The 12,483-nt window shown below is 39.8% G+C and overlaps 1 protein-coding gene across 3 annotated transcripts in view; it reads right to left on the bottom strand.

The window, feature by feature from the left end:
- Positions 1–12,483, bottom strand: part of LOC139979184 (uncharacterized) — a 137,405-nt gene that overhangs the window by 62,445 nt on the left and 62,477 nt on the right. For all 3 annotated transcript variants that reach the window (XM_071989921.1, XM_071989920.1, XM_071989922.1), the window contains exons 5-7: positions 12,418–12,478; positions 3,241–3,319; positions 85–188 (exon numbers count right to left, since the gene is read on the bottom strand). In XM_071989921.1, coding sequence (XP_071846022.1) covers positions 85–188; positions 3,241–3,319; positions 12,418–12,478 — 244 coding nt within the window. The remainder of the gene's footprint in view (positions 1–84; positions 189–3,240; positions 3,320–12,417; positions 12,479–12,483) is intronic.

Below are 12,483 nucleotides of genomic sequence, written 5' to 3'. Positions count from 1 at the left end.
ATATTAATATGAGAATATAATGACCCTTTACCCCTCTAGGGCCTACTGTCGATATTAATGACTTTGTTGAATCCTTTACTGTACCTGAGTTTCGAAGGTGAAGATGTTGGAGTGGAAGCACACCCAGTTCTCTGAAAGGTAAAGTCGACCCTGAAGGAGAATGTCACGAACCAGGGCGCAAGAAAAACCTACGAAAAAGAGAAAAAAAAAAGAAAAAAAAGTGAAAGCAAATTTTAATTGGAGGTATTGAACAACTCACTGACTTACATTTCCTTCTGATCATGAATGGTCAAACTTATCATCCAAGGCCATATTGTAATATTGACATGCTTTCATAAGCAGCACCAGCAAATTATATTCACCACTGTGTGCACCTGAAGCAGGGGGCATTGAGAATCACCACTGTGTGCACCTGAAGCAGGGGGCATTGAGAATCACCACTGTGTGCACCTGAAGCAGGGGGCATTGAGAATCACCACTGTGTGCACCTGAAGCAGGGGGCATTGAGAATCACCACTGTGTGCACCTGAAGCAGGGGGCATTGAGAATCACCACTGTGTGCACCTGAAGCAGGAGGCATTGAGAATCACCACTGTGTGCACCTGAAGCAGGGGACATTGAGAATCACCACTGTGTGCACCTGAAGCAGGGGGCATTGAGAATCACCACTGTGTGCACCTGAAGCAGAGAGAATTAAGAATCACCACTGTGTGCACCTGAAGCAGGGGGCATTGAGAATCACCACTGTGTGCACCTGAAGCAGGGGGCATTGAAAATCACCATTGTGTGCACCTGAAGCAGGGGGCATTGAGAATCACCACTGTGTGCACCTGATGCAGGGGGCATTGAAAATCACCACTGTGTGCACCTGAAGCAGGGGGCATTGAGAATCACCACTGTGTGCACCTGAAGCAGGGGGCATTGAGAATCACCACTGTGTGCACCTGAAGCAGGGGGCATTGAGAATCACCACTGTGTGCACCTGAAGCAGGGGGCATTGAGAATCACCACTGTGTGCACATAGAAATCTTGTGCAAAGTACATCAAAATACAAAAAAAGTCAATTTTATGAACCATAAAACTTACAATATCTTGTATTGCAAGGAAAGTTTCTTTTTTATCTCTATGCATCAACTTTTCTACTATACAGATATAGCTTTGGTCTGGGCTGCATCCCTGAGCGCTGGTTTGCAGAACAATTTTAAATCAAATTAAATGTTTGTTGTCAACTTGCCAAGCCATGTTTAACATATGGAAGGTAGCAGATACCTCTACCCTGTACCTAAAATAATCTGGCAATTAAATTTATGACACTTGCAACCAAGAAACACCTGTTGGTACAAACATGAGTTTTTACCATGTGTATTATTAAAGGGAGTTGTATTGGTTGTATGCTTTCAGCATCAAGCAGGCAGTGATTTGCTTCCAGTCACAGCATTGCCATTTGTGTGTTTTGGGTTTGATGAGAAAACAAATTTGTTGGGATGAGGCATATGAACATGTTGCTTAAAAGCCCAGTCACATCTCACCGGATTGCAATAACGGAGAGGGAACGAAGACAAAAAATGGCACTCCGTTGATGTACGTTAGTGTCCGTTTAGTCTGCGGTTCTCCTCCGTCCGTCTACGTTTCATTACCGGGAGGGTCCGGTTTGTCCGGTGTTGATTTTGAACATGCACAAAACTTGGAACGGACATCCACCGAAAAATGTCTCTGTTATTTATTCGTTACTAATCCGTTAAGCTTCCGTTTTATCAGTTTCTCATGCGTTTTGTTCGTTCTGTATGCGTTTGGCATACTGTATTTCTCCGTTCATCTCTGGTTATTGCTATTGCTCACCGGATCATTAACGGACAAAGAACGGATGAAACGTAGAAGTACAGTACCTATACCGTATATTTGACGGACGCTAACGTAGAAATAACGGAAGTGCAAAGGAATAGAACTGACAATGAACAGATAGGTAACGGACGTTACACGGAAGAAACGGAAGAACTCAGGCCAGGAAAGTATAACAGACGGACATAGAACGGAGATGCAGCGTACCTCCACCTTGTCCACTCCAAGCCTTCCACGCCTCATTCTGCTCCTATAACCTCTACCGTCAACACCTACATCATGGACCCTTCAGAAAGATTCAAGCTTCACACCACAGTGTCAGCTTTACAAGCACAGATGCTTATCATTGAAGCCAACATCAAGACCAATGAACAAGTCAAGAAGAGAAGGAAGAGACGTGCTCGGCGTAAATGCTGGTCTAGGGCCTTGCTAGGTCCACAGAGAAGACGGCAGTTTGGTCTTTATGACCAACTAATGCAGGAGCTGCGAATGGAAGACCAAAATCTTTCATCAACTTCATGAGGATGCCCCCTGATTTTGTGGCACTGAGGAGGTCCAGGTTTTAGACCGTTTCTTCTCCGTTGCTAGTCCGGTATGTCCGTTACTTTCCGGTACTCCTACTTTTTGTATGTTTTTTATCCGTTAATTGTCCTTTGTAAATTCGTTACTATCCGTTGGTGAACGTTAGTTCGTTCGTTGTTCTTCCGTTGTTCATCCGTTGTTCGTCTGTTGCTGTCCGTCCCTTGTACGTTTGTAATCCGTTTTCACCGTTGAACGTCCGGTACGTTGGAACCCCCAGATGCATGCGCGACAACTTTTGCCAACGGAAATAACCGGATGACTGTTTTTCGCGCGTACTCTTGTCCGTTCGTGCAATCCGGTGAGATGTGACAGGGCCTTTACCGGTATACACCATATAGAACCTATACACCATAACCCAATGTGACAAATTTTTTACCGAAAAGCATCCTTCGAATATATAAAAAACTTCTCTGGGTGTTTCATTACATTATTTTGGTTTTTGGCTGGGTGCTATACTGGTGATGGACTTAAACACAGTGAAAATCTGGCAGGTCCCAACTTTGAGCTCTGCCCGGCTCAAGAAAGGTCAGGGTTTCCCTCCAGATGAATTACCATTTTCCCAAGTATCTGAAATGCTCATCTAACTGGTAATATTTGTATAAATTCTGATCATCTTGCAATGAAACTTTGTCCACAATAAACTGTTATATGTGGCATTAGCCCACAGAAGAAGCTAGGTTTAAAAGTGTGGACAGAATCCTAACTGACTGCTTTTACATTCTCTCTATCTCCTAGAATTTCAGCAAGATATTGCAAACCCTCTCTCACCACTACAACAGAATATTATGGCAACATTGCTTTTGAATAAAATAAACTTACTGACGATCAGACCTTCATCATCCGGAACGAATTTGAACAGCTTGTGATATTGCTTGTTCCTACTCTCATGGCTCATTTCCTGTTTAGGTGAAAAGATAATATCTTGATAATGAAAGATTGTGTAAACACCATGCTAATATCATGTAAATAGCATGTAAATATAATGTAAATAACATGTAAAAATCATTCATAGGTTGGAGATAATATCACTGAGTTTGTACGTTTAACTGAATGTTTGTTTAACAAACTAAAATAAATTAAGGTACAAAATGATGTTGATTATGCTTTTCCTATTTGGGTGACAAACAAGAAAAACAGAAACTGGAGAAGGGCACAGTATCTTCTCCAATATTAGTATTCTGACATTTATATTGGCATGAGGAAGGGAGGAAAAAAACCGAAAGAAAGAATGTGCTAGATATAAATCTTCTATGACAGTAATTTATTCTTTTATCATTAAGATGATCAGAGAAATGTTATTTCCTTAAAACCATGAGTAACGACACAACCTCAGGATTAACACTAAACTGATTGATAATCCCTCAACAAGACACTGTGGATAACAGAGAAAGGAGGGCAATAGTCCAGAAACTACCACGCAACTTGGGTGGTCATTGCTAAAATGGTTTAACCAGACCATGGCAGAGTGAAGAGACAGGTCAATGAGGAGCCTTGTAAATTGGTTGCACCCTTCCCCGAACTGTTAACACCTACATCAAAGATGGCAAGCAGTATTAGTGTACTGGCTTGGCCACAACTTTCTATCATCAACAAGCATTATAACTTATCTTACTGCTTTGGGTATTTACAAATTTATGACAATACTTACGCATTTGCACTTTGATCAGGAAGACCTACAAACTGGTTAATATTCATGCAATGCACACTCCCTAATGACCCTCTATAAAGCAATGTGCAACCCCTAATGACCCTCTATAAAGCTATGTGCACCCCCTAATGACCCTCTATAAAGCAATGAGCACCCCCTAATGACCCTCTGTAAAGCAATGCGCACCCCCTAATGACCCTCTATAAAGCTTTCACACCCCCTAAGGACCCTCTATAAAGCAATGAGCACCCCCTAATGACCCTCTATAAAGCAATGCGCACCCCCTAATGACCCTCTATAAAGCTTTCACACCCCCTAATGACCCTCTATAAAGCAATGAGCACCCCCTAATGACCCTCTGTAAAGCAATGCGCACCCCCTAATGACCCTCTATAAAGCTTTCACACCCCCTAAGGACCCTCTATAAAGCTATGCACACCCCCTAATGACCCTCTATAACGCAATGCGCACCACCTAATGACCCTCTATAAAAGCAATGTACACCACCTAATGACCCTCAATGCGCACCCCCTGAAGACCCTCTATATAGGTCATCACGCTCTTCCTTCCAAATCTACTATCCAGATGTCATCTAGAAGCACGTTGATAAGAGACAGGTATCAGAGAAGAATGAAGTCATCTAGAGCACGTTGAATAGGAGACAGGTATCAGAGAAGAATGAAGTCATCTAGAGCACGTTGATAAGAGACAGGTATCAGAGAAGAATGAAGTCATCTAGAGCACGTTGTATAGGAGTATAGGAGACAGGTTTCAGAGAAGAATGAAGTCAGCTAGAGCACGTTGTATAGGAGTATAGGAGACAGGTTTCAGAGAAGAATGAAGTCATCTAGAGCACGTTAATAAGAGACAGGTATCAGAGAAGAATGAAGTCATCTAGAGCACGTTGTATAGGAGTATAGGAGACAGGTATCAGAGAAGAATGAAGTCATCTAGAGCACGTTGTATAGGAGTATAGGAGACAGGTTTCAGAGAAGAATGAAGTCATCTAGAGCACCTTGATAAGAGACAGGTATCAGAGAAGAATGAAGTCATCTAGAGCATGTTGATAAGAGACAGGTATCAGAGAAGAATGAAGTCATCTAGAGCACGTTGATAAGACACAGGTATCAGAGAAGAATGAAGTCATCTAGAGCACGTTGATAAGAGACAGGTATCAGAGAAGAATGAAGTCATCTAGAGCACGTTGATAAGAGACAGGTATCAGAGAAGAATGAAGTCATCTAGAGCACGTTGTATAGGAGTATAGGAGACAGGTTTCAGAGAAGAATGAAGTCATCTAGAGCACGTTGTATAGGAGTATAGGAGACAGGTTTCAGAGAAGAATGAAGTCAGCTAGAGCACGTTGTATAGAAGTATAGGAGACAGGTTTCAGAGAAGAATGAAGTCATTTAGAGCACGTTGATAAGAGACAGGTATCAGAGAAGAATGAAGTCATCTAGAGCACGTTGATAAGAGACAGGTATCAGAGAAGAATGGAGTCATCTAGAGCACGTTGTATAGGAGTATAGGAGTATAGGAGACAGGTATCAGAGAAGAATGAAGTCAGCTAGAGCACGTTGATAAGAGACAGGTATCAGAGAAGAATGAAGTCATCTAGAGCACGTTGATAAGAGACAGGTATCAGAGAAGAATGAAGTCATCTAGAGTACGATGATAAGAGACAGGTATCAGAGAAGAATGAAGTCATCTAGAGCACGTTGTATAGAAGTATAGGAGACAGGTTTCAGAGAAGAATGAAGTCATCTAGAGCACGTTGATAAGAGACAGGTATCAGAGAAGAATGAAGTCAGCTAGAGCACGTTGTATAGGAGTATAGGAGACAGGTTTCAGAGAAGAATGAAGTCATCTAGAGCACGTTGATAAGAGACAGGTATCAGAGAAGAATGAAGTCATCTAGAGCACGTTGAATAGGAGATAGGTATTAGAGAAGAATGAAGTTAGCTGGAGCATGTTGATAAGAGACAGGTATCAGAGAAGAATGAAGTCATCTAGAGCACGTTGATAAGAGACAGGTATCAGAGAAGAATGAAGTCATCTAGAGCACGTTGAATAGGAGATAGGTATTAGAGAAGAATGAAGTTAGCTGGAGCATGTTGATAAGAGACCGGTATCAGAGAAGAATGAAGTTAGCTAGAGCAGGTTGATTAGAGACAGGTACAGTATCAGAGAAGAATGAAGTCATCTAGAGCACGTTGATAAGAGACAGGTATCAGAGAAGAATGATGTCATCTAGAGCACGCTGATAAGAGACAGGTATCAGAGAAGAATGAAGTCATCTAGAGCACGTTGATAAGAGACAGGTATCAGAGAAGAATGAAGTCAGCTAGAGCACGTTGTATAGGAGTATAGGAGACAGGTTTCAGAGAAGAATGAAGTCATCTAGAGCACGTTGATAAGAGACAGGTTTCAGAGAAGAATGAAGTCATCTAGAGCACGTTGATAAGAGACAGGTATCAGAGAAGAATGAAGTCATCTAGAGCACGTTGTATAGAAGTATAGGAGACAGGTTTCAGAGAAGAATGAAGTCATCTAGAGCACGTTGATAAGAGACAGGTATCAGAGAAGAATGAAGTCATCTAGAGTACGATGATAAGAGACAGGTATCAGAGAAGAATGAAGTCATCTAGAGCACGTTGTATAGAAGTATAGGAGACAGGTTTCAGAGAAGAATGAAGTCATCTAGAGCACGTTGATAAGAGACAGGTATCAGAGAAGAATGAAGTCAGCTAGAGCACGTTGTATAGGAGTATAGGAGACAGGTTTCAGAGAAGAATGAAGTCATCTAGAGCACGTTGATAAGAGACAGGTTTCAGAGAAGAATGAAGTCATCTAGAGCACGTTGATAAGAGACAGGTATCAGAGAAGAATGAAGTCATCTAGAGCACGTTGTATAGAAGTATAGGAGACAGGTTTCAGAGAAGAATGAAGTCATCTAGAGCACGTTGATAAGAGACAGGTATCAGAGAAGAATGAAGTCATCTAGAGTACGATGATAAGAGACAGGTATCAGAGAAGAATGAAGTCATCTAGAGCACGTTGTATAGAAGTATAGGAGACAGGTTTCAGAGAAGAATGAAGTCATCTAGAGCACGTTGATAAGAGACAGGTATCAGAGAAGAATGAAGTCAGCTAGAGCACGTTGTATAGGAGTATAGGAGACAGGTTTCAGAGAAGAATGAAGTCATCTAGAGCACGTTGATAAGAGACAGGTATCAGAGAAGAATGAAGTCATCTAGAGCACGTTGAATAGGAGATAGGTATTAGAGAAGAATGAAGTTAGCTGGAGCATGTTGATAAGAGACCGGTATCAGAGAAGAATGAAGTTAGCTAGAGCAGGTTGATTAGAGACAGGTACAGTATCAGAGAAGAATGAAGTCATCTAGAGCACGTTGATAAGAGACAGGTATCAGAGAAGAATGAAGTCATCTAGAGCACGCTGATAAGAGACAGGTATCAGAGAAGAATGAAGTCATCTAGAGCACGTTGATAAGAGACAGGTATCAGAGAAGAATGAAGTCATCTAGAGCACGCTGATAACAGACAGGTATCAGAGAAGAATGAAGTCATCTAGAGCACGTTGATAAGAGACAGGTATCAGAGAAGAATGAAGTCATCTAGAGCAAGTTCAATAGGAGATAGGTATTTGAGAAGAATGAAGTTAGCTGGAGCATGTTGAATAGGAGACAGGTATTAGAGAAGAATGAAGTAAATATGAATAAAATGGAGTATGATACATTAAAAGTATAGAAATTTCCTGAGGCCATTATCCTTGTCAATCCTAGCAACTAACTCTCTTAAATCGCTCGCAGACTATAAGACTTCTTCTCAGCCGTCCTGATACTAAGCCAGCCCTCATTATGTCCAACCCTTTTAAATTCCCCAGTGAATGAGGTCGCCAGGAGGAAAATCCTGTGGCTACTAGATCTTTATTTTTCCCAAATTCTGGTCGCCCAGAATGAAAATGTGATCGCCACTTTGATTTGCTAAATATTAGTACAAAAAACACTAGGCCTAGGCTCAACATCGAGTAGCACTACTGCCGGTACTGACTACACTAACGTTGAACTATAGACTAGTATAATTAAGTTCTAATTCCCGCGCTTTGATAGTCGTGGCAACATAAGGCCCGTGTGTACACACATGTATGGGACAATACCGTAACGTAAACGATAGCTACAGTACCGCTCACGTATAACTGGACATGTGTACGTGCACAGAATCGTATAAAGACGTATAAAGACGTACAACAATTTAAGAAATGCTTACCGTTAAATACTGGCGATAAACAATACATTTCGTATTTATTCCAATAAAGATCCACAAAGGATAAAAATGCTACGTACAGCTTACTTAAAGAGAATAGAAACTGCATGTACATGGTCATTTTACGTATCCAAATACTATACAAAGAGATTCAGTTCACCAAAACACCCCTTTTCCTTACCACCTGAAGAAAACCGTCTTTTATAAATTATAGTACCTTACAGTACTTTACATTTGATACAAAAGTTACAGTACTTCTACAACAGCTTCCCAAAATTATGTGTGTCGCGATAGGTTAAGTTTTAACCGCACAGTACAATAATTTGCATATTACACCAAAATTTACACTCGGCGTCCAGATGGCGGGAAAATGTTCAAATGTGTTGTTGTTGTGTCGTTCGGTCGTTCCCATGGTGCGATGAACTTGGGCAAGTTCTAATTTCGATGACCTACTTATGTTCCGTGACCAATGTCAATGGGAATTAGATGCATGTTACGAAGACCACACGTAGACCAACGGTATGGAACGTAAACCACTACAACATGTGTGTACAGCGGTCTTAGGAAATTATTGTTGCTCTGAACTTTGCGAAAATTTGGAACGGGAAATCCATTCAATATTAATTTTAAAGCAACGTGCGTTTAGTCAGTAAGTACATTTTAGTTTTTTGTAAAGCATTGGTGAAATTTTCAGTTGCAAAAACTGATCGCCACAGTATTATAGGGCTGGCGACTAGCATTAATTTTTCCAGAAATTCTCATCGCCAGCCGAGAATTGTGGTCGCCAATGCGACCATGGCGACCGTAATTAAAAAGGGTTGATTATGTCACGAGACTAACGCATGTGATCCATCACGGTGGAAATTATTCTGATACACCTTCTTTTCACATGTACAGTGAATATACACAAACCTTTACTGTACATCAAGTTTTAAGAGGCTTAAAGGAGCGACACTGTTGTCGTAGTGGCTACACTGTCCTCCTTTCTCCAAATTGACGAGGATCATAGACTGCTTGTAGACACTGTGATTTGATTATAAACTGATCACAAAAACAGGTATATATATTCACAATTAATTTTTTTTTGTTCACACATAAGTGGAGGAAAGGAAAAAACCAAGCCTTTGGATTCTAATCCCTAGAATCACAGTCTAAAATTACCTAACTGGAAACATCAACTTCACCTCATGAGAGAAATTCACTAGTTCTAGTGAATGAACTTCCAATGAAAATAATGAAATAGGTGGTGAACAACTGATAATAACAGACTGACGGAACACAAGTTCTAATAGTCTCACATCAATGAATTCCCTGCTCCTGTTTATTCTCTCAACCTTTCCCTAGTCCGTAATCCTCATCCCTAATTGGTCCCTCATTCCAAAAGAACATTTTATATCACGTTTTCACAGTCTGCAGTTACGGCTTTTGCTAAGAGCAATGCTTTTTATCAAGTTTTTTAAAGAGATGCATTTCTATAGAATGTGTCCTTAGTTATGTCACAAAATAGCTCCTGTAGGATCTTACAAAAAATGACCAGAACTAATTGCCCCCCCCCCCCACACCCCTTGCCACGGTAGTGTAAAATGACACTGTACTGAGCATCACTGAAAATCACTGGACTGAACTTCCTGAAATTTCCTCAAACAGTCACATGACACAAGGTAAGAAATTTGACCAATGTCCTTAGTAGTGGGAACAATGATCACCCGTATTTGTCTTGATTTTATAGTCCACTGATTTTTCATTCTTTGCATCATTCATGCTGTACTATCTCTGAACTCATGAGAGACAAAAGCCTTATCCACAACATAATAATATTTTCTGGTATCAGTTTCCTGTCAGGAATAACATTCCTACTTGTTTAGAACCAGACATGTTCATAACTTTCTTTAACACTCTATTTTCCTTGAATTTCTGCTGAAAGGAATACTGTACCTCAAATTAATATATGGAAACAATTAACATCCCATCCCAAGCACGAATCAGACCTTTTCTTTGTACACTTGAAAGAGTGTTTCATGTTTTAAACTTGACCAAGCATAACAACAGGTTTTGTATAAACCCAGTCATAGTGGGCAGGATTTTTTTGCATTGATACAATTTGATGTACAAACATGTCAGTGGTATCAGAAAAGTACTTCAGCGATTACATCATGACTCACAGGATGGAAGAAATCTGTTACATTGACATTTAGTGTGATGTGCACTACCTTACCAAATTTTACATTACACGTCACACACACTACAGTTTCAAGGGCTTAATGCATTTCAAAATAGGAAAAGGATAAAAAAATGGGAGAGAGAGAGAGTAAGAAAAGGGTACATGTCCCCATTCTCTGTTAATGTCTGAATGTTTAATCTCACTTTGCTGAGAGGAATAGAGGAAAAGGACTATTGATTCCAAACCTTCTCTGTTGATCAGTTTTTGGATGACAAAGAAGTTTCTTCAAAGTCACCTAGACTGCCATCCAATTCCTTCTATATGTAGCGCATACAGTAATTGCTTCCTTACACAGCTAGCAGACAAGACAACAACAAAAATGCTCAAAACCCATAAAAGGAATTTGAGGCAAATAGCCATAAATCAGAAGAGGTACATAGGACTCGAGATAGAGACCAATGATAATCTTTCTTGGAAATCTTTGAAAAGACACCCTTTTAATTCTTTTTTTTTGGGGGGGGGGGGGGCCTTAACAAGTCCAAATATAACAGTATTACAAACAGTACTGTAGGGTAGCATTACTGTACATTGGAGTTATTCATAACTCCTGAGTCAAGCTGACAGTCAATATCATCAAAATAAGGTTTAATACAGGTGGTATTTTTAATCTTCAGTACTGCTATTTTAAGTCATTTCCATGCCAAGTCCATATCATTCTCTTTCCTTTTCACTTTCTTAGAGAGAACATATAGTTTGCCAAAACTTTTTCTAAACTTTTAAAAAAAACTTTTATTTTGCCTTTGCAGGACCAATCTTTGGCAGCTTGATTTAGCACATATAGATCTGAAAAAAGACTGAGCAATTTATCAGACCATTTTTAAAATTTCCAACATATTCTTTACATCTTCAACTTTTCCTCCTTGGTTGCAATTTTTGACTTGACATTAGAGACTTAGTAATCAGCTTAATGGACTGCTTTCCTCTGAGATTTTAGTATTGCAGGAATATCCAAATCAATGTAATATAGAGACTCCTTTGAGGAGTTCATTGTCTTTATATATATATTATATAAACCATAATCCATTCAATGCATTTCTCACCAAGAAACACCTAAATTTACTTTAGCAAATTTTGTGTGCAAGTTTCAGTGACATTCTTCTGCTCAACCGGCATGGCTAAAATAATTAGCATTTTAATGACAAAAACCGTTTCAATCTTGACTCTTGTATATACACAAAGTCAGCTAAAATTTCCTAGAAAAGAAAGGCAGGTATGGGCGAAGTTGTTTTGGAAAACCGAAGCCATTTTTTCTGCTTTTAATCGATCTTAAAAATCTAAAAAGATATTTATAAACAACCTAGTGACACAAATTGTTCCAGTTTGTGTTCATCTCTTCGTCTTATTTCTTTTTTTAATCTCCTCTATATTTGATTTCCTCCAAGGAAACACTATGAGGTCACTCTTACCTGCCTTGCAAAAGTTGGTATGGGCAGCATTGCCAAAGTCGGCAATGACTATTACGCGTATCACAAAGTCAGTAATTACTATTACGGTTAGATTCGTCCAACACGGTAGCATACAGAATCGTTGTACTCACAACAGAAGTCAAAGCGAATTAATCAGGTTACATATCTGGAGTCTATGCATGCTAAGTTCTTCAATACCACCCTCATTCCTTTAGGGACACATTTCATACTGTAGTTTTGATTCTTTTATACACAACTTTCATGCTTAGCTTAGAAAACAGAGGCAATGTTTTTCCTTAAAAGAAAAACCTACCACTACTGTACTGTATACTAAAAACATCATCTACATGGAATAGAATTGAAAGAAGGGGGGAAATGAAATTAATGTGGCAAAAACACAAATAATTCTTGAAAACTTCTTTAAAATGTTCTCTTACCTCCAGTTTATTCACTGCATCTGTAATGGCCCTTGAGACTGATGTACCAAAAGACTTGGACCTATG

The sequence above is a fragment of the Apostichopus japonicus genome, chromosome 13 (assembly GCF_037975245.1).
Source record: "Apostichopus japonicus isolate 1M-3 chromosome 13, ASM3797524v1, whole genome shotgun sequence".
Classification (NCBI taxonomy): Eukaryota; Metazoa; Echinodermata; class Holothuroidea; order Aspidochirotida; family Stichopodidae; genus Apostichopus; species Apostichopus japonicus.
The sequence above is the reverse complement of the archived record's forward strand: the minus strand, read 5'-3'. Positions and strand labels throughout refer to the sequence as shown.